The sequence below is a fragment of the Echinops telfairi genome, unplaced genomic scaffold (assembly GCF_000313985.2).
Source record: "Echinops telfairi isolate 266 unplaced genomic scaffold, ASM31398v2 ScPeMD7_1957;HRSCAF=2489, whole genome shotgun sequence".
In the NCBI taxonomy this organism is placed as follows: Eukaryota; Metazoa; Chordata; class Mammalia; order Afrosoricida; family Tenrecidae; genus Echinops; species Echinops telfairi.
Genome location: NW_022105855.1, coordinates 4,653,614 through 4,677,582, shown reverse-complemented (window position 1 = coordinate 4,677,582; position 23,969 = coordinate 4,653,614). Strand labels below are relative to the sequence as shown.

The 23,969-nt window shown below is 36.3% G+C and overlaps 1 protein-coding gene across 1 annotated transcript in view; it reads right to left on the bottom strand.

Annotated features, from left to right (window-relative positions):
- Nucleotides 1-16,151, bottom strand: part of LOC101640032 (NKG2-D type II integral membrane protein) — a 19,662-nt gene extending 3,511 nt beyond the window's left edge. Inside the window, exons 1-5 of the mRNA XM_004717610.3 lie at nucleotides 16,091-16,151; nucleotides 14,583-14,690; nucleotides 8,354-8,446; nucleotides 7,554-7,589; nucleotides 6,666-6,817 (exon numbers count right to left, since the gene is read on the bottom strand). Coding sequence (XP_004717667.3) covers nucleotides 6,666-6,817; nucleotides 7,554-7,589; nucleotides 8,354-8,446; nucleotides 14,583-14,690; nucleotides 16,091-16,151 — 450 coding nt within the window. The remainder of the gene's footprint in view (nucleotides 1-6,665; nucleotides 6,818-7,553; nucleotides 7,590-8,353; nucleotides 8,447-14,582; nucleotides 14,691-16,090) is intronic.
- Between the last annotated feature and the right edge of the window lie 7,818 nt (nucleotides 16,152-23,969).

The following is a 23,969-nucleotide window of genomic DNA, read 5'->3' as shown; positions in this document are numbered from 1 at the left end:
GTTGGACTTGTGGGCTTGGGCAGCATTGGGTTGGGATGTTTTCATGATGCACCTTTTCTTTACATAAAACTCTCTCTTCTACATGGTCACTGTGGATTTGTTTCTCCAAAGTACCCAGACTAATACAAGCCCCAATAAATTGATTTAAAAAAAAATCAGGTCTATTTTAGAAGATTTTACAACCAGAATGCTCCTTGAAGCAAGGGTGGTGAAACTTTATCTCACTCCTTTTGAGAAGAACATCGTAAAGTAGGAGGTTAGCAACAGAAAACAAGCAAACAAACAACAACTCTCAATGAAATGGTTTGACACTGTGGCTCCTACAATGGGCTCAACGGAATGATTGTGAGGACAATGCAGAACCAAATATTTTATTCTGTGATATAAAAAGTCACAGTCAGAGCTGACGATATGGTGCCTAATAGCAACAACAACGTGCTTAACTACAGTTTATTGAAGTGTGTGTGTGTGTGTGTGTGTGAGTATATATAAACTATATATCTATCTATATATAGATATATAGTTTACACATTAATATTTCACTCATGGCTACCCTTTAATTCATGGTGAATGAAGGTTACCATTATCGTTGTTGTCTGTTGCCCTTGAGTTGATTGTGACTCATAATGAAGCTTGTCTAACACACCTATTTTCTTTGGAATGCACACCACAGCCTTGTTACACTTGAGAACATGTCAATATGACTTTACTCTTGGGGAACCACTTTAAATACTAAAATTACTAACAGAAAGTAGAAATATGAAAATATGCCAGATGCCACTAAGTAACTAACAAAAAAACACTGTTTAAATTGATGATCTGCTCTGCAAACTCTCCCAATTCACAATGAAAGTTTTATTTTTAAAAGACATTGTTTATTCTAGGAGGGCTGAAACAATAAGCTTTGCTTTGCTCAGTCTCAGCTGCTAATGTGCATGTCTGGTAACTCAATATATGCTACTTTAAAAATGTCCATGAATGATTTAGAAAGCATGATATGTATTCAACTGGTTATTAAAAATTACTTTTAGCAATTTGACAAATTAGCAAATACAGAATCTGTGAAAAATGAAGATTAACTTTGCCATATTCCTTCCAAGGTGATATGAGATCATATCAAGATGATTCAAGATGAATATGTTGTCAAATAATATAATTATATTAATATGTGTTAATAAATAATATATTACTATATAATTAATGCAATCAAGATTAATATGTTGTCAAACAATGTGAATAAAATATACACATTTATTATGATACTTTCTGAGGTAGTTAGTTTATTGTGCCAACCTGGCTGATAAACACATGTGGGGTTAATTGAAGGGCAGAGGAATAAATGGCTTGGTAGCCTCGCCTTTCTAGTTCTTGGGTCTCTTGCTTTCTGAAGGCTGGACCAGAGTGCAGCTGCCTTAGCCAGTTCCCTGCTTCAGCTGGCAAGGCTCACTTCCTGCAAGACATCCCTGTGGAGAAGCCACACGGACCTACCCTGGTGGAGCCCTGGGTACTGGAGCAGCATGTGGAGACCCCTGCCAATGCTGAGATGCTTACACATTCAATGATTTGACTTTCTTCCTGCAGTTGGCATCATTGAGTGTTTTGTGGGATGGAGGAGTACTTTGTGGATTTGTGTTGGACATATTGATTTATGTTGGACTTGTAGGCTTGGGCAGCCCTGGGTTGGGATGTTTTCTTGATGTGCACTTACCCTTTATATTGAACTGTCTCTTATACATATGGGTTTCTGTGGATTTGTTTCTCTAATGTACCCAGACTAACACAGTTTCTTATCTATATTTTATGATTCTAATAGTTATTTATCTGCTTACTCTCATAGACTAGAACACTATTTCTGTACACACTTTTGAAATAAAGACCAAAGTAAACTAAAAATCAAAGAGTGTAAAAATATATATCAAGCAAATGGCAATCAAAAAAGGGCAAGCATCAAACCATAAGGGCAACGTAGCCACCTGGAGCAAATCATGAACAGAGAGGTCTACAGGACTTCCCCAAGCAGAGACAAACTGACCCCAGCCCTAGAGGTTTGTGCTACAGAGGACAGCACTAAACCTACAGGTCAGGGAGAGGGGCTGGCCTGCCACACCCACAGAAAAGCAAACCAAGAAGGAAATAGAGAGAGCGAGGTACTAGAGCCCATATCGGCACACCGTGCCCTGAGGACATCTCTGCACCCCTGCATGGAGCTGCTAAGGCACAGAGAGGGTTGTAGGGCCAACAACAGATTGAGATGTGATGTCCCCTCACTGGAGCATCCCATGACACAGGACAATATTGGGGAGAAACAGCAGTGAGTTAGTCTGGTTTGACATCCCCACCCTCCTAGTGGGACAAATCAAGAAGGGAACAGAACAGATCAGCAATGCTAGCAAAGCAAAGCCACAAAGCCTCTGAGAAGCCCCAAATAGGCTTCAGGCTAGGAGAGGACAATTCCCCAAACTCCCAGGACCAGTGGGGGATAGTCATAAAGATCAGCGGGCAGACCTGTAATTATATATGCTTTTTCATTTTTTCTCTCTTTTTATTCAATCTTTCATTTTCATTTTGTTTTGTCTCCATTATTGTTCTTTTGCCTACCTATATAAGATAGGCATAGGAAGCAAGCCCGAGGAGAAAGCAATGGGACCAACAGTTCTGGAGGGACTTTGTGGAAGGAGGAAGCTGGAGAAAGGAGTGGTGAGCAAACAATGCCATAGACAGGGGAACAACTAGGGAATTAAATTAACAATGAGGTGACCCTGGTGGTGTTGGAGCAACAGCAATCTAGCTGAAGAATTATGAGAAGGCAGAAGAAGAGCCAGCATGATGGTGGGGTAGGAGGAAGTTAAAAGAAAACAGAGGAAAGAACTAGGAAATAAAGCTATGGAAAGAGGTATAAACATAGGTGTGCACTTATATATATATATATTAATTCATAAAATTAGAGGTATTGGCCTAGGTACATATATTTATATGGCAATACATGGAGGAAGTAGATGGACTTTGGACCTCTGCTCAAGCTCTGCCTCAATGCAAGAACACTTTGTTCTAACAACCTGGCATCCTGTGATGCTCACCCTCCCGACATGTTCACCGAAGACAAAATGTGTGCATAAGCAAATGTGGTTAGAAAACTATCAAAAGATATAGCGCCTGGGATATTAAAGGCTTGAAGTTAAACAAGGGGCCATCTGGCAGAGAAGCAACAAGCTCACGTGGAAAAATCACACCAGCCTGTGCAATCAGGAGGTCTTGATGGAATCAGGTAACAGGTACCAGGAGACCCAAAACAACAACAACAAAAACCTGTTGAGAATGAGGCAGGGACCCAAAACTCATCTCTGGGCAATAGGAGATCCCATCACAGAAGGATCACAAGGAAGAGATGAGTCACCCAAGGTGCAGTATAGCACACAATCTTCCTCTGGTTCCTTGAGGCTTCCTCACCCCACACTATCATGACCCCAGTCCTGCCTTTCAGTTCTGGCTAGACTGGAGCATGTACGCTGGTACAGATAAGAGCTCAGAACACATGGAATCCATGTCAGATAAATCCCTCAGGACAGAATTGGGCGTAGTGATACCAGGAGGGTAGGTAGGAGATGGGGGGAGGAAGGGAGGAAGAGGGAACCAATGGCAATGATCGATGCCTTATCTCCCACCCCCCCAACCAACGCCCCCCCAGGGGGATGCACAACATAAACATGGGTCTGGTGAGACAGCGGTCAGTGTAAGATATGAAAACAATAATAATTTATAAAGGGATCACGAAGGTGGGAGGAGGGGTGGCAGAGGGCAATAAAAAGGAGCTGATACCAAGGGCACAAATAGAAAGTAAACATTTAGAAAATGATGGCAACATATGTACACATTTGCTTGATACAACTGATTTATGAAATGTTACAAGAAAATTATTTTTTTTAAACTGGGCATGCATGACAAGATTAATTTCTGATAAAATAGACTTTAAGATAAAAACCAACCTAAGAGATATGGAAGAACATTATACAATTACATACTGATTGAAGGAGTCAATTGAGCAAGAAGACATATCCGTAATAAATATCTATGCATCTCTAAATACATTAACCAAACTTTAATGGAGTTTAACAGAGAAATAAACAACTACATAATAATAGCAGCAGAATTTAATACATCCCTTTTGATGAAGGACAGGACAATTCCAAAGAAAGTAAACGAAGACACAGAATAACAAAGCAACATCACCAACCAAATTGACTTTATAGGCATATAAAGAACTCTAAGTAAATGAAACTGAAAAAAGAATAAATAAGACTAGGACTTTATTCTTTGAAAGGATTAATAAATTCTACAAACCAATGGAAAGTGTAGCAACAAAAAATGTTGCAAATAGCAAAAAATTTCAATGTGCAAGGACATAACAAAACCAACAGAAACAAAAAGGAAAATATCATATGAAGAATTTTACTCCGACAAATTTGGATATCTAGAAGAAAATGACAAATTTCTAGAAAGAGACTACCAACTAACCTAACATAGACTGAGGTAGAAACTTTGAACAAATTCATAACAGAAACATTGACCCGTTCAATAAACATTCCCAACTAAATAAAAAGCAGACTGGATAGCTTCATTACTGAATTCTACTAAATTTTCAGAGCACAGCCAACACCAAACCCAGTGACATCAAGTCGATTCAAACTCATTGTGACTGTACAGGACAAGGGCAACTTTAGTTGCCCCTTTGGATTTCCAAGACTTTAAATCCTTACAGAAACGGAGAGATGTATATTTTTTCTGTGGAGCAGCTAATTGGTTCAAACGGCCAATCTGTGGTCAGATGCTCCGTGTGTAACCCTTTAACTACCCTTTCACTAAAGAAAGGATGCCTTTCTTTAGCCATAGCGAAATGTAAATCAAAACAACAGTGAGACACCATCTCACCCCAGCATTAATAACAAAGGGTAAAACCTCAGCAAACCACAAATGCTGGGGAGAGTAGGGAGAGACTGGAACCACCGTCATGCACTGCTGATGGAATTGTGAAATGGTACAATTACTGTGCAAAACACAATGATATTTCCTTTAGCATTTGGAGACAGAAATCCCTTATGATCCATACATCCCACTACTTAAATATATATCCTAGGAAAAGAAGAACTCCGAAATGAATAGACATATGCACACCTATGTTCATTGCAGCATTATTTGTAATACATAAAAGTTGAAAAACATCTAAATTTCCATCAGTAGAAGACTGATAAGCAGACTATAGTGCATCAATATACACAGCGGAAACTGAAACATCAAAGAATAATGATGAATCTGCTAAACCTTATAAAACGGATGACTCTGAAGGGCATCATGCTTAGTAAAATGCATGCACCACAAAAGGGAAATTTCCATGAGTCCAGTATTATAAAAAGTCAGGAAAGGGTTCTCACACAAACAGAAATAATCCTTCATGGCTACCAGGGGTGCAAGGGAATATTAGCAGAAATGATGACAGTAAAGGGAAATATTGAGAAAAATACAAGCGTTAAAGGCAACAGAGGTCAATACTAATATACCCATAATCCTTCCATGACAATTATCTACAAATGGATGCATAGATAGACAAACAGGCTATACAGGTGTTTGAAGGAAAATGAAATTATACCCCCAAATATGTATAGGGTTGAGAGAGGATATTTCTACACATGTATTTATCCATAATGAAAATATATCAATTAGTATAAGATAATCAACAAAGACCACATTTTAAGTTTACTTTGATCAGTAGTTTGTGACCAGCTCATTGGTCACACCTCATTTGGAACAGAGAATGAAGAAACTTTGACAAGCGAAGAAACACTTATTTCAGTGGACTAATGGTCAGACCACTTGAACTTCAGCCTCCATGACCTTGAAATCAGAAGAACTATATGGTGCCCATCTACTATCACCAACTGCTTTAAAAGGGATCACATTAGAAGATAGAGTGTGAATTAAAAAATGGAACACAATGAATAAAAGACCAGACTTACTATTTGGAGAAACTATGGCCCCTAGTCACCCTTCAAACATGCGACTAACACTTTCAGTCATAAAATATGGAGGTTTATAATGCGAACAATAACAGCAATGAATTGTGCACTCCTTATACAATGAACAATTTGAGATCAAAAGGGCAATGTTTGCCTAAGGAAAAAATTCAGAAGGCAAGAAAGGTTAGGAAAGAAGGAGGAATTAAATTGGGAATTATAAGAAGATGATAAGCTAATTGATGTTACATTGTGGGTATTTTCAATTAATGACCTCAAATAAAATAATATGTTATTTAATGAAATACTGATTTAATGTGTAAACCTCCACATAAGTCACAATCAAAACTTCATTAAAAAGTTATTAATGGGGACATTTTAAAGGGGGCAAACTAAAGATTTAAATACATTGTGAGTGAATCAACAATTTCATTTTGACATTTATTAAAGTAATATTGCAAGTTTTCCAAAGTACATTATACTGGTTTCTAGAATGTCTCATTAAATATGACTTTAGCAAGAACTTTAGTGTCTTGTCTGAGATGACTCAGTGTGTCAGTATTCAAAGAAAGATGCAGTCTATTCCAAATTTATATTCCATTAACTTGCCCCGTATTTTAAGATTAAATATAGGAAGGAGAATTGAAATAAATATTTAACCTGGTCTTCTCTGTTATATATCTTCAGGAGGCTGGAATTTTGAGATTCACAAGATGCTCGACTCTGGTACCAGTTTTTGCTCTCATTAGAAAATTTGTAACAATTTTTTCTATAACATATCCAGTTGTTAGGACATGGGCCACAGTAACTGTCTAGAAAGGGAGAAAATGTTATTAATTTTGCTTGTTTGAATGTTGTAGCAGATCTTATCTATACTAGTTAAATAGCTTTCCCATTTCAACTCTAAAATTTTACACAGTGAAACCATTATGTTTATGCTCATTGTTATATCCCTCCCTGCACATTTATATCGAAAGAAAGACGTGTCAAAAATGAAACATCCTCTACTAGTGGTGGAATGGTTACATGATGGGCTGCTAATGGTGAGAGCAGCAAGTTGAACCCACCAGCTGCTTTGCAAGAGAAAGAGGAGACTTTTACTCCCATAAAGAGTTACAGTCTAGTAAACCCACAGGGGCAATTCTACTCTATCTTATACAGTCACCATTAGTCAGAATTGATAGATTTTAAGCAAATACACCTTTCTGCTAAAGAAAGAAAGAGAAAGTAGTAGCAAATATAGCTTGTGTGATTAAGTACTATGCACATACACACAGTTACCATTTTTATCAGGTCAATGCCAATTCACGGGGGCCCCATTTGCTACAGAGTAGAACGGATCCATTGAGTTTTAGTTTATTTTTTATTTGTTTGTTTACTTTACAGGAGGAGTTCACTAGTCCTTTTTTCCTGGGATCTACTTGATGGGTTCAAATTGTCAGGCTTTAGATTAGCAGATGTTTGTAAATTATTTAGGCCATCCAGACTCCCTAGTATAAACAGATGTACACAATTTACATTGGGAATTATCAGAAAATATTAACTTACCATTCAGAGGTATTGTAGATTCTTGGTTGAATGGTGCTGATAAAATAATCATGAAATTTAAAAGGTTGTGTGACGTAACCATTAGCAAATTCACTTACAAATTTTAAGACCAATTGTAAAATACATTAAGAATGTGCATTCATTCAATTTCGCTAGTGTAGTAGTTACATAATCTGGTGTCAATTTGGGATTTGAGAGGATTAAGAGTGAAGGGCTGGAGTCAAGTCTGTTAATTGGATTGTAGCCAATGAGGCCTCTGTATGGGCATGGCTTTCTCCTGAGAATTCTGGGAAATCGGGTATTTCATCCTTGGAGGCAGGAGACACCTCCCTCTCTCTGCTCACTCCCTGGGAGACATTGCAGTGACAAGACACATGGAACTATGCTAGTGCCTAGAGCTGGAGAAGCCACATGGACCTACCCTGATTCAACCAGATGCTTACAAAGCCACTGGATCCAAAGACTTTCCACCCACTGGCTTGTGACCATCCTGCATTCAGCGTTTTTGTATGTGTTTCATGAGTCTGCAGAGGACTTTATAGATTGGTATCGAACATATAGGATAATATTGGACTTACAGGCTTGGATTGGACTGGGTTGGGATGCTTCCTTAATGTACAATTAATTACCCTTTATATAAAACTCTCTGTTATACACATATGAGTTTCTATGGTTCTGTTTCCCTAGTCTACCCTGACTAACACAGCTAGCTTCTGTTTGTTGCCTTCTGCCTAATCAAAGAAATGATTTACGTTTGTTACATCAACAAGGCTTCTATGTATTTCTCTGTTAACACTTACAATTTATGAATATTATACTCCAAATTGTCACCATAACAACGAAACGGATCCCCATAGCTACAGCAATAAAACGGCCAAGGAAAATTTGAGATGCTGCCAAAGAAAAACAGAAAGGTTAGACAAAGGACCCCATTGTGTTGAAGATAACGTTGGAGTGATTTCTCTGGGAGGAAGGCTAGTAGTTTTTCTTTTGCTTTGTTATTCTTCTGCACACATAGGAGCCTTGGTGATGAATGGCAAAGCGGTGAACGGCTAAATGAGAGGTTGGTAGTTTGAACGAATGAGCTGCCATGCAAGAGAAAGATGCGGTCGTCCGTTTCTATCGTGATCGTGGCCTTGGGAGTCCATACTACGGAGCAGTCGGACTCTGCGCGGGCACATTTCCATACGTTGGAACCGACTCTAAAGCTTGGGGTGTGTGTCTCCTTTCAATTCCTTCATTTTCTCTTGGTAGAGATGAAAGTTGACAATTTTGATTTTCTTTGCAAATACAGTAATAAATGTAGACAGTTCTTCTTTATCATCTTTTAAAGACATATTGAAATATACATATAGGCATCTATCATATTCTGGAAATGAACTTATGAAAACGTCCCGGTGAAAATCGTCTTTCTTGACTTTTAAGGCTCTTTCTTTTTTATTCGGTGACATACGGTGTGAACAAAATCTAAGTTGACATGTTGTGAATTTTTAAAATAGATCTTTGAATTTATTTCAAGTTTTACATTTTAGAAATAATGATACCATATATATTTATATGCATCTTACTGCATATTTTAAGTACTTCTCTAGGAAAACGCTTAAACGTGTAAGTGCAGTTGCATTTACAGCTTTTGTAATGATTAAAAATTACAATTCAGATTTTGCCATTTTATACAGCACCAAAAATAAAAATTAACCTCTATTTTCTTACATTTTCCTTAGTAAAGAATATTTAGCTATTTAGCTTTATAAATTTCATATGTAAATTTTTTCCATTTTGATTTTTATTAATTTAACTTCTAATATGTGACTAATACATATTTGGAATTTTTTTATTGAAAATTTATTTTATTTTTCTCTTCAGGAATATTTTGTTTTTATTTAGTTGTTGATTGGGATGTTATATGTAAGTGAAAAATTTTAGCTAAATTCTAGCCGTACTTTTTTGCAATCTACCCTTAGGAGGACATTTTCTCTTCAGAAGGATCATTTATTCACTTCCTGCTAAAGGTGGTTGGATTTTCAACCTGCTACAGGTTGTTTTTTGTTTTTGTTTTCTACCAGTCATTGACTAATAAGATCAAATTATTCTTATTCCATGATGTAAGCTGCCCTGGGCACAGTTCTGAGAATTGTGAAGTTCCTAGCAATGGGATGGATGTGTTCCATTGGGATAGCCTAGTTTTTATTTTTAACTTTATTTATGGTGTTTTGGCATGCTGAAATAGTTAATTTTCCTGTAGTTGCCTTAATAGAACTTTCCTTTGGCCTTGGCTATTTTTTAAAAACTATATAATACAAATATCTTCATTATTTTTAACATCAAAAACAAATTATGCACATATTTTGTTACAGTGCTATTTGTCTTATTTGTTTTTTTAGTGTGTTTGCATAATAAATTAGGTAGAAACTCAATAAAAGTTGCTTATTCTCCAAGGAAGTACTTTATTTTATAAATAAACCAAGGTATCCTCACAAATATAAATACCATCTTTAGTATATAATGCATTCTAAATGAATGAAACTTTATTTGTGGGTTCTCTAGTTTGTCTTTCCATTAAATTACTTATAATATTTCTTTGTTAGATACCAATGAGTTGGTTCTGACCCATACCGACTCTATGCACAGCAGAAAAAATCTCTGCCTGGTATTACGATTGTTGCAATCACTAACCTCACCAATTCTTTGTGATGTTGGGACTGTGTATTTTCCATCTTCTCTTGATGTTTCATTTATCATTCAATATTTTTTTCATAGGTCTTTCAGTAGTGTGACTCAAGGCCAGACTTTTTTCTTGAGTTCTTTCAGTAAGATATGCTGAGTGTGTTCTTCTCCTTTGCTTTTTCTAATTCTAGGACTTTGCATATACTAATATTTCACCTTGTCTTGTCGAGCTGCCCTTGGAAGTTTCCTGTTCAGTTCTTTAACTTCATCATTTCTCTCATTTGCTTTAGCTATGAAGAGCAAGCTTCAGTTTTCTTCTCTCTTCCACTTTGATCTTTTCTTCCTTTCTTGTATTTTTAATGACCGTTTTGCTCTCTTCATGTATAATGTTCATAATGTCCTTTCACAGCTCATTAGGTCTTCCATCATTAGTGCTCAATGCATTCAATCTGTTCTTGAGATATTCTCAAAATTCAGATCGGATAGACTTGCGGTCATATCTTGACTCTTGTGGACTTGTTTTAATTTTCTTCAGCTTAACCTGAACTTGCATATGAGCAATTGATGGTCTGTTCCACAGTTGGTCCCTAGACTGGTTTAGCTGCTAATATTGAGCTTCTTCACCATCTCTTCTCATAGATGCAACTAATTTGATTTCTGCGGAGAAGGTCATGTGTATAGTTACTATTTGCATTGTTGAAAAATGTATTCACTATGAACAAATTGTTGGTCTTGCAAATTTGTTTTGTCTTTTTTAAAAAAATCATTTTATTGGGGACTCTTACAGCTCTTATCACAATCCATACATATATCATTTGTGTCGAGCACATTTGTACATATGTTGCCATCATTGTTTTCAAAGCATTTTCATTTTACTTGAGCTCCTCATTTCCCCCTCACTCCCCCTCCCTCTTTCATGAATCCATGATAATTTATAAATTTATAATTTCCCCCACCATGTCTTACACGGACTGCTCACTCCCTTCACCCACTTTTCTGTTATCCATCCCCCTAGGAAGGGGTTATATGTAGATCATTGTGATTGGTTCTCCCTTCCTCCCCCAGTTTCCCTTCATCTCCCAGTATCTCTATTACCCTTATTGGTCCTGAGGAGTTTATCAGTCCCTGATTCCCTGTGTTGAGAGCTCTTATCTGTAGCAGTGTACATGCTCTGGTTTAGTCAGATTCATAAGGTAGACTTGCGGTCAGGATAGCGGCGGGGGGACGGGGGGAATCATTAAAGAACTAGAGGAAAGTTGTATGTTTCATTGGTGCTATACTGCACCCTGACTGGTTCCTTGTGACCCTTCTGGAAAGGGATGTCCAATTGTCTATAGATGAGCTTTGGGTCTAAACTCCATGCTCTCCCTCATCCACATTGATATGATTTTTGATCTGGGTCTTTGAAGCCTGATACCTGTTCCCATTGACACCTTGTGATCACACGGGCTGGTGTGCTTCTTCCCTGTGGGCTTTGTTGCTTCCCAGCTAGATGGCCACTTGTTTATCTTCAAGCCTTTAAGACCCCAGATGATATTCCTGCTCAGAGCAGCTGATGTACAGAGAGGACCATAGGGCCTTCCCACCACGAGACACAACATCCCTCAATGAACCATAGCACTATAGGAAACAATATTGGAGATCCAGTGCGGGAATTGTGCCCAATCTAACCCCATCACACTGTGGCGAAACACTAAGGTCATGCAACAGAGCAGGAAGGGGAGCCAAGCAATGTAGTCCCTGGGGAATACCCAAAATAGACTGGGGACAGTGTGGCACCCTATCAGACTCAACTGGAAAACTCCTAAGGTCAAAAAACAGACTTGAAACTATTTATAGGTTTTTCCTTTTTTGTCATTGGTTTTCTTTTTGTTGTTTTTTGTTTTGTCTTCCTTTGTCGTCTTGTTTGGCTTTGTCTTGTTTTTGTGCTTTCTATTGTCTTTGCATGTCTACCAAGATAAGATAGGTGGGATAAACAATTTGGAGGAGAAAACAACTGGACAGAAGATTGTGGGTGGACACAAGGGAGGGGGAGGGGGGAGAAAGGAAGGGGGTTGCCAATCAACCCAGGGACAAGGGAACAACGAGTGAACTAAAATCAATGGATAAAAGGTCATAGAATACCTGGTGGAGCTTAATCAAGGGCAATAAAACTGAGGAATTACTGAAACCCAAATGAAGTGTGAACATGATAGTGGGACAAGGGGAAAGTAAAAGGAAATAGAGGAAAGAACTAGGAGGCAAAGGACATTTATAGAGGTCTAAATACAGGCATGCACATATGTAAATATATTTATAGGTGATAATAGGGAAATAAATCTATGTACATACATTTATATGTTAAGTATTAAGGTAGCAGACAGACATTGGGCCTCTACTCAAATACTCCCTCAATACAAGAACATTTGTTCTAATAATCTGGCACTTTCCCTACATGATCACTGGAGACAAAATGGGTGGATAAAAAAATGTGGTGAAGAAAGCTGATGGTACCCGGCTATCAAAAATATATAGTGTCTGGTCTTGCAAAATTTTATCATGTGATTTCCAGTTTCTTTTCTATCACTAAGACCATATTTTCTAACAACTATGCCTTCATCTTTGTTTCCAACTTTTGTATTTCAATCGCTAATAATTATCAATGCATTTTGATTGCACATTTGATCAATTTCACACTGAAGTAGTTGGTAGAATTCTTCAATTTCTTCATCACTATCTTTACATGCTGGTGTATAAATTGGAATAACAGTTGTATTGATTGGATGTCTTTAAAGGTGAATAGATATAATCCTATCACAGTCTGCATTGTGCTTCAAATTAGATCTTGAAATGTCCTTTTTGGCTATGATTGCAAGGCCAATCCTCTTGATCGTGTCATTCCCATCAGTTAACAGTATGATTTCCAGATTGAAAATGGTTAATAACAATTTCAGCTCACTAATGCCTAGGATATTTATTCATTTCATTTCTTTTCTATTTTTGACATCTTCCACTATTACAAGATTCATACTTATTATGTTCTCTAGTTTTGTAATATTTTGCTCTCCAAATATATTTTTCTATTGTTGCACTTTCTTTAGTTTATTTTTATTTTAGCTTTTATATACAAAATGTATTTAAAAAAATAATCATAAAGTATAAGAAAAAGATAACCATTTCCATGTCCCCTTGCATATGGCATTTCTTTCCATCATATTGTCCTTATACTTTAATTATGAAGACAATTAATCTTATGCTTTTATTTTTTATCTAATTCACATATTCAGTCTCCTTACTGTTTTAATAATTTTAGTGATGTGCTTTAAAAGATTTTGTTCACTTAAAAGATGACAGATTTTGCTATTAAATGCTTGTTTTCTTTTTTTGATTTGATTTGTAATACTGCTTTTGTCTTTTTGTTTATTAATTTCATTGGCTAGTATCAACAAAGCAATATAAAGTCCAACATAAACAAAAATTCTTGCCTTTGACTAATTTTAATGAAAATGTTTCTAGAATTCATCTATTAGCATAATTGTGACTTTTGAATATATGTATATATGCATATATATAATCTATTGATGTTCAGTTGATTCTGTCTAGTAGTATCACTGCATGGCAAAGTAGAACTATAATCTTTGCAGAAGCATACTACAACCTTTGTCTCTCATGAAGCAGCTGGTAGGTTCTAACCACTATCCACTAAGCAGTTGAACACATAAGCTTTCTATATATAAATATGTGTCTTAAAAAAAAATATGTGTTTTAAATAAAATATATTACTGGTCATAGGTTTTACATAATTATGGATATAATCATATCATATTTCCCTATAATTTTAAATGAATTAACTCATGATGTAATGCTATTTTCTAATAGTTTATTTAAAATTTTTCATTAAAATTCATTTGTGAGGTTATCCATTTTTACTTTTGTGAGAGCGATCTCAAGTTCTATTATCAATGTTATTCTGGAGTGATAAAGTTATTAGAGAATATTTATTCATCATTCAGAACTATTTCTATAAATACCAGTTGAGTCATAGCTCTATAATTTTTAATGACATAACTTTGAAGAGAATTTTCTTTTTTCCCATTCCCACTCATTATCTTAAAGCTAATTGCTTAGTGATTTCTTAGACTCTCCTATGATACTGACATTATTATCATAAGGTATCTCATTGTTTCTTTTGGCAGCAAGAGATTTTTGGTGTTTTCTATTCAATGTGCCATATATTTCAATATTGTATTAAAATAAATCTCAGTTCTGCTTCCTACACAAAGGTAAAAATAAACTGAATAATTGTTATATATTTAATTACATAAATTCCAAGATTCAACTCAGTGTTGTGAAAGAGTAAAACAAATGGAATATAGAACTTACAATTTTCTCTATAGTTGCTTGGAATTAGTGGAGACCTTCGCCTTTGGCATTGTGTTGAGGTGTCATATTTTGCCAGTCTAACGTTACAGTTATAACATTTATTCATTCCTGTAGACAAGAAGTTCAGATTAATAGAACACTTAGCCTTTTTTGGTACTAGAAGCATCATCTCCATAATAATATTCCCATTGATTATGTAAGGGGGTTTCAAATAATTTGTGGAAAACTTTAATTCCATTTTCCACAAAGTTTTTGAAGGCTCCACACAATTTTAAAACTATAATAACATGAATTAATTTTGTTCCATATTACTTGATTCTATGACACTCAAACTTTATCTTAAAACACATTTATTGCCTTATAAAATATGTTTAACAAGATCCCATGTATTTTTACAAGATGTAAGATCATAATATAATGAAACTCAATATTAAAATAAGAACATCAATATAGTCAAGAAAACAAAGCCCTGGGAGTTAAACCTGTACTGAAATTTAGATATATATATATTTACTAACTAGCTAACGTCTCATGAATAATTTACCTTTTGAATCCTGGTTTCTCACAGAGAATGCAAGGGAGAAAAGAGAAATAAGCATGAAAAAAAGAAAAAGAAAAACAAGGGGGAGGAAGAAGGGGGGAATAAATACAACTTGAATGAGTACTATTGAAATTAAATTCAGTCACATGACCTTAGTGTCAATAATGCCAAATACATAGTAGCATTTAGTAAATGGTACTGTGTTTTATTTTTATTATAATGAAGGGCATACAAAGGCTAAAACAGAAGAGTCTAAAAATTTTGGATAAGGATTAAACTTTGGTCTCTGGACAAAACAAGGAAACACACTTTCTTTTCTTTGAGAAATATTAACCATTTACTGAATATTGAAAAATGCTTTATAAATTGCACTAATAATTTATACCAAAAATTAGATTTAACCATTGTTTCTACTAAGCATATAATTTATTCATTTAACCTATGAAGTACAAATGGCAATTGCTATGGATGAGGAAAATCAATATTTGAGATGGTTAAACATATTGTTTATGTAATATGAATTACAAAATGTGAGTAATTTATAACATTTTAGGATAAGAAGCACTTTCAAATATATATTATCCAAATTAAATCTCACAAAAATCTGTTAAGGCAAATATGACATATTTGTGTGCTACATTATTTGATTAAGAAATTAAAATGCTTGCAGACTCTTCAACTTAGATTCCCTTAGACTTTAAAATGGAGAGGTAAAAATCTGATAAAATGAAATCTTCATGGCTCCAAATCCTGTCACTTCACTATCCCAAACTTCCTCAAGTGTGTTTGTGACTGGGCTCTAAGTAGTTTATGAAATAAAAGGGGAAAGTTCAAGAGTTTTGGAATGTTGATTTAAGGAAGTATACAGGGGGTCAGAGTACATGCTGTCCTCTGTTTTTATTTTTCCTTACATAAAATTCTGAGTATCTTAAAATTACACAGAAGCAAAACTGTCGAAAATTCATACCCAAGTCTTGATGAGACTTCCGATCACGGATCAATCCCATCATATAATTAGTACTTTCCATGAAACTCAGAGATGAATCCAAATGTCTCCTCTCCACACAGTTTTCCTGAACAAGATGAAATTGAACTTTTTTTCCCCCGTACCCTTCTCTTGCCTCCATAGGAAAACAAAATCATTGGAATAATTAGAATACAAAAATGTTCCTCTCTATACAGGGCTTAAGAAATGGAAAAAAAGGAAATGAGAATATATAAAAAGCCAGGTAAAAGTAATTATGAAAAATTCACTTTGTTGTAAAATAATAGCCAACCATTTAAAAAATATCATGGAAATATAATGCATGCTTTAATTCAACTTCATTGTGATTTTAAATTAAAATGTTGAATATCATTGATACTGAATAGCAACACATAGTTTTTTATTTTTAATTGTTTTATATTATTTGGTTATAATTGATATGTATATAAGGTTCCTTTGAGTCAGAATTAACTGGATGTCCATGAATGGAGTTTTTTAGCAAACAGAATTATAAAATTCTTCTTGTCTAGTTTTTGAAAACATATTAGAATTCAACTTTTGTTCCTATTATTATTTTTGCCATCAACAACAAATTATCACCGCTGTCATCTTTAACAAAACTAATCAAATGTCTGCTTAACTAGTAACATTATTTAATAGTATGAATTCATTTAACAAATATAGTACTTAGACTTTAAAAATCAAAATTCATTTCACATTTTGAAGATGGTTGCAAGAAATACAACTTTTTTCATTTGCAGGTTGTGTATCTCAATGAATAGCAGGATTGCAAAAGATCACAGAACCCTGGTAAGAGAATTCAAACTGAAACACAGTTATTCTGGACTTAGTGGAACTTTAGCGGTAAGATTTCTTGTTATGGCAACATAGTAATTGTGATTCTATGTCTATTCTCTTCATGAAGAAGAGCAAAACTATCCTAGTTTACATATTATCAACTATAGCGAAAAATAACGCGACTCAGAAATAACAAATAAACTCTCAGTACTTCTATTTAAAAGGTTAGGAAGCATTTTGAATTAACATGACAGCATAAATAGTTCTAACAATTTTCTTAAAGTTTACAGAGATTTCCTTTTCTCTTGACTAATACTTGACAAAACGCACACACACCACCACACACATACATACACACACTCATGTGCATACACACCTGATTAGAGGGGGAAGGTCGTGATTCTTGTAACCAAAGCCTCCTCTACAACCAAAAACTTTAGATATGTCCTAAATTCTGAATTTATGACTAAAATTAGAAATAATCTGTTACTTTCCATCTCTGCAAAACACTAGTCAGTGTTATTCTTATCTCGTTTTCCTGGTTTAAAAACACACCCAGCACAAACCACAGTTCTTCTGCTGTATCGCTGCACGGAAACTCTGGCTAATTGGGTAGGTAGGGTGTGATAACACATGGTTGTATACGTGTTATATCCTAAAACTCTTTATTCTTTAAAGACCTGAAAAATAGGTAATAAGCAATCCAGCGTTTAGAGAACACATTTTTGGACTATATAATCCTTTATTGAACAGGAAGTGAAAATGTATCATGATATATGCATGTCAGAACTATATGGCAATAAAGAAGTGAAGGAAATTAAGTCCACTTCTTAATCCCTGCAGAACAAGCTAATTTAGGTTTGAGTTATAAACAAACACAAGCAATACATAGTTATATGACCGTTTATTATAAAATATGTAAAGAAAACTGTGTAATAAACAAGCATGCTTAATCACTGACTCACAGCCAATATTACTTCATCTCTGGTCTGTGGTTATCTCAGACCCATCTCTATTCATTAATCAGACCCTTCCCTCCTTTGACCTTGAAGACATGACTCCTTATATTAACTGGAATGAAAAAAATAAAATAATGGGACATCATAGCAGAGGCTATGGACAGCAAAAAGAAATTTTAAAAGATTTTATGATTAACTGATATCAAAAATAGTGATAGTTTAGATCAAATGGGCAAATTTGTGGGAAAGTGTCACGGTGTTTGACAGGTCTAAATAAGAGAAAAGAACAACTTTGTGTTTTAGAAATATTTCCCAAGGTTATTTTCTTTTCCTATTTCCATATATCAAGAAGGGAAAATAGCAACTAATACCACTTCGTTTCAATATCATCATGAAGCTCCTTTAGCACATTTCATTATTGCAGAAAATCAGAAGCCTGGGACTTAAAAAATTTGTTGGTGCTATGATCTTCTACGCAGAAAACAAGCAAAAATGTTACCGACCAACTAATAGAAGTAATTATAGGGATATGAGTGAATCTCGCATTGATTTTGAAAGCCATAGCATTTCTAAAGATCCACAATCAATCGAAATAATTATTTTTAGTATATTATTAACAATAGCATAATAAAGTTATGTATTTAGAGTGAATATTTTAAAAATAGGCAAGATGTGTATACATTCATTAATTAAAAAACAAATTTATATGACTATGGTTTATAAAGGTGATAATTAATGCAAAATTATTGAAGACATTCAAATCAATATTAATCAATATTCCACTTCCTTGGAACAAGAAATATTTGGAAGGAAACTAGGATTTTTTTCTCAATGTGTAAAGTGTGTCAGTCTAGATGGCACATGTATTGAGAAATTGTGGACATTAGTAACAGTTTATCATATGTGGCATAATTTTAGAAATTGTATTTTCTAATAAATGAAATAAGAGAAAAATGAATTATGAAAGCCAACAATTTTACTACAAATGTGTGTATATAAGTAAGTTATCTTGCCTTTAAAAGCTATTGTACAAAGTCGCCATGCTATTGTGTATCGCCTGATTCAAAGCATTTGAGAGGAACAACTCAAGCACAAATTATTTAGAAACCATTTCAGTGAATAAATAAAAGTCACTTAAATGTAATCACCTGTCCTACTTGGCCAGTAAACTACAGGCTTGAGCCCATCTTCCTGTGAAACAGAAAAACAGTGGGAGGTGCTGGGCCCACCACGCAGCTTTGTGGTAGGATACAGCCCCCAGGGCAGGATGCTATGATGGTAAAATCTGATGTGGTCAGAGGTGTTGACCAGTCAGTTGCTCAGAAATGAAAGCACAAGCTAGGTGACTACTGCCAAGTGAAACATTGACAGTATATTGACTTTCCTATTAATAAATTTGAGATCATAAAGAAATGTTAGAAATGACAAATTCTGAACTCAACATGGACCATGAATGGAGAAAGAGAGCTTCTTCTTTGGACGTACAAAAGCATAGTAAGACAGAAGTGAAATCATGAGCATTTCAAGGTAAAAATTATAAACTTACTTGAAGAAATATTTATTAAGAACTAATTATATATTCAACTAGATATTCGCAGTAGGGCAAACCTAAAACAAAACAAAACAAATGAACCAATGACAGCCACCAGGTCAATTCTGACTCATAGCCATTCTATAGGACGGTGTAGAACTGCCTCAGTGGGTTCCCGAGATTGGAACTCTTTACAGGAGTAAAAAGCCTCAGCTTTCTCCCTCAGAGCTGTTGGTGGTTTCAAACTGCTGACCTTGCATTTAGCAGCCCAACTGGTAGCCTAACATTGGGCCAAACAGATATAATGCACACGAATACACGGCAACAGGATGAACACGAAGTAGAGAATGTAATCAACACTTTGTTGGGAGGGGCAGGTCATTATCTTAACAAGTAACTAACATAGGCTGGCATAGTTTGCTGTAAAATAATTTTTATATTGTTAAATAATATAAGTGAATCAAATTTGGGGCTCATTTCGGTTGCAAATATCCATAGTTCTAAGAGTAATTCTATTGAGATTTCTTTCATAAGTTATTTTTTAAAATAGAGTTAATATTTTCTTATATAAACCTATCCCAGGTTAGATTGATCTTTTTAAAAATCGGAACATACATGGTGGAGTGAAACATGACAGTTATTGTTTTCTATGGTCTTACCTTAGAAGGTGTGAATAAGCAGCCGTGAACAAACAGCCGTTTTCAAAAGAACGCTCAAGTGAATCCCTTGCCTGCTTTCTGGGTCAGACAGCTTCATATTTCACTTTACAGTACCTGTCAAAGTGACCCTTTCCACATTCAGAGAGGAAATAGTGTCCTCTACCACTTCTGCATTGTGTAGGGCCCATAGTCATCTTTTTTAGGTATGGTAAAAGTTCTTTGGAGAGTAGAACACAGCACAGAGACACTTAGATAAAAGCAAATGTTGCTACTTACCTCTCCAGATAAGAGAAGATAGCCACAGAGCGGCATGCAGGGGGTTTCCCCTGAGAACAGGGTTCCAACAAGCTGGGATGTTTAGGAGGCAATTGGGATCCAGTTAGCTGGATTTCCCAGGCTTCCAGGTCAGGGGATGTTTCAGTTAATTCCACTATCCTTGGGCATCCAGTATCTGGGAGTTCCTGGTAGTTGAATCTGTGAACTATAAAGAGGGAGAGTTAGAATCCAATATGGGAAGTAGTTGGGGCATCAGCTTAACAAACTGTCCATGAAAGGGAATTGAAAGTTTTTAGCTATGATCTCAAAACTGGGACAAGAAAACACTTCTAAAAGTTTACAGTCTTCTTATGGGTTTTGTGTTTACTTCAGTGCCTTAAATATCATGGAACCATAGAATTGTGTTGATGCAAAATATTGATATCATTTTCCCACAGTGGTTAAGGACACAGATCTAGGGACATGACAAAAAATTCAATAGCTGCACAACTAGATGGAACAGAGGCCTCCTAAATAGCATCTTTTTAGTTACTTTTAAAATGTTTACAGGTATGCATCTAGTATTACATACTCTAATTCTGATCGACTTATTCCTACTTCCTCTACTTCCAGTAGATTTATTTGTGTATACAAGAATGAAAACTGGTTTAAACTATGTAACTCTAAAATTATTCTTTTGGAAAGTATAATAACCCTTATGTGTGTAGTCTGCTCAACCCCAAGGAGAAGAGAGACTGTATACACAGGTGCTGGGAACCAAAAACCTTAACCTGGAGACAACCTCAGAGACATTATTCTATTATATTCGGAAGCTTACAGACCAGGATGCACTGCACTGCGTCTTGCAGCTGGTGGCTGAATTATACAGGAAAGTTCCTGCTAAGTGGGCTGTTCTGTGGCTCCCTTTTATAAGGACAGGGAGGTGTGTTTTTTTAAATTCACTGAAGCTGTTAGCATCATGACACTAACATATCTAAAAGTCAGATAAAGGGTGGGTGGGGGGTTTGCAGGAAGTATTCACATGCCTCTGGGTGTGCTATGGCACCCTGGTTATCTGTAGGGAAAGGGTAAAATTCAGGGGCACCTGTGAACACACGGGGAGTGCAGGCTAAGTAATAGCCACTGTTGGAGCCTTAACTCATGATGTCCCTACCCTCCACTCAACCTCCCTAAAAGGGCCCTCACAAGCTTACTGCTAGTCTTCTGCACGGCCCTTTCAGGCCTGGGCATCGGCAATTTGCAGCCAGAGACTGCACCAACAATACATCCCACAGCAACAGATCAACCCAAGACAAAGACAATGGATGAGAACACAGTATGGGGATGTAAAGGATTAAACTAATTACCAATTGCTAGAGCAAGTAGATTTTGAGCAGAATAAAGGGGGCCACCCACAGACCAGGCCTTGCTAAGGTAGCTTTCCATGGCAAGCTGGCAGCTGATGATGTTCACATTGCTCATGTTTGGTTGATTTCTCACATTAAGAGTCACTACAGTCCAACTGGCAAGAGAAAGAAAACACTACTGGAAACGCTCAGAGTGAAATGACAAAGAGGTGGAAGGCACGAAACATGACTAAATCATGCCTGTGAAGCAAACAGGTCGTGGTGGGAGACATGCTCAAGTGGCTTCAGTCTGGAACTGTCTCCAGGCTTACAATTCCATATACTGTAGACGGTCCCTGCAGGCCCTCTGGAGAAGGGCAGCCAGGGGAATCCAATGCCACCATGGTCCACAAGCTTAAAACGGAGGTCTCTTTTGGGGCTATTCACCTGCAGGTTTCGGGGAGTGGGGAGGATGGTCATGTAATATGCTGGCACTTCCAAACCTAACGTTAGACATTTTACCAAGGGGTCAAAATGTTAAACCACCAACGACTAGTTTGCTATGTCTGTGGGAGAGCGAGAACATTCCTCCCAAGAGCTCAGTCCTAGGATACCTGCACCAGGTGATAGTTGGAGTTTCCAGGTAAAAACAGGAGGCATTCCTTGTCTTTTCCAGGCATTTTAATTCTCATGGTTTTCTGCAGTCTGTGAGTAATGATTGATAAACACTGGGGCTTGTTTGATATTGAAACTTGATTCATCACAAGGTTTGGGGAAGTGGCTTTGGTCTATTGCTGCAAAGAGTGGCTGTCATGGCACCGTGCTCACTTCAGGAGTCCAGCGGAAGGGGGACGGAAAAGGAGGTGAGAAGGCTGGACTCCCTCCACGCTCTCAGCCCATTCTTGGACTTGGTGTACAGTGAGGCAGACTGGCTCTCTGGTTGCTCTTGTCATCTGAAATGCAGGTACCATGGAGGGGTGCAGCCAATTTATCCACTCCAAGTTAGGGGAAGAAATAGAACTTTTATTAGAAGGGGAACGCCAGTGAGGAGACACACAGTAAAATAGGTGGTCTTTGTGATGTCCTGTTTGAGGAGTAATTGTTGGCCATGAGCAAGAAAACAAAACAATACATTTCAAAAGTCTTAGGCCAGTCTCGGGATGTCTTTGTTGAGTAAAGAGCAAGGATTAACTTTAATCATTAAAAGTAAATAGTAGGATACTTTCAGCATCTTTTTGAGCAAAGTAATAGGCAAACTGCATTTTATAAGGGGGATTTTTCAAACTCTATTTAGTAAAATACTTTGGATGACATTGTTGACATCAGACACATAGCTGGGTGAAGTCATGCACAATAAAGCATTGGGTCACTCCCTTACATGGATAGCCCTGCAGCAAGCTGGTAGCAGTGTGTGACACATTAGGGCATACCAGTAATTGGTAGACATAGGGATGTGTCCTATGTAACCCACTTGCCCCTGCTTGACAAGGATGTCTGTATGGGCATTTTGCCTAGCTGCTGGGAACAAGCCTATACTTTTCCAGCAAGAAGCTGGCGCAGTCCCTGAAAGCCTGTAGGATCACAGCCCAATGCATAAACCACTATGCCACCCCGTGTAGGAGCATATCCCATCTGAATTTTGATTACATCTAAAGAACAGATTTGATGCATTGAACACTGATAACCAAAGACCTGATGAGATGTGGGGTGTCTATAAAAACATCACACACAAAGAAAGCAAAAGGTCATTAAAAAGACAGGACAAAAATAATAAGTCAAAATGGATGTAACTTACTCTTAATCATAGATAACTAAGGCAAATGGGGAAAATGATGAAGAAGCAGAGGTGAACAGAACATTTCAAAGGGAAGCTTGAGAGGCCAAAGTAAAGTATTATAATAAAATGTGCAAAGATATAGCGTTAGAAATCCAAAATGAAACATCATATTCAGCATATTTATTTTTGAAATTTTACTTAAAAAAATCACTTTATTGGGGGCTCATACAACTCTTATCACAATTCATACATATATCCATTGTGTCAAGCACAGTTGTACATTTGTTACCATCATTATTTTAAAAAATTTGCTTTCTACTTTAGCCTTTAGTATCAGCTCCTCATTTTTCCCCTCCCTCCCCATCTCTCTCCCTCATGAACCCTTGATAATTTATAAATTATTATTATGTTGTCATGTTTTATACTGTCCGATGTATCACTTCACCCACTTTTCTATTGTCCATCCCTCAGGGAGTGGGTTATATGTAGATCCTTTTAATTGGTTCCCCTTTTACCTCAACTTCCCTCCACCCTCC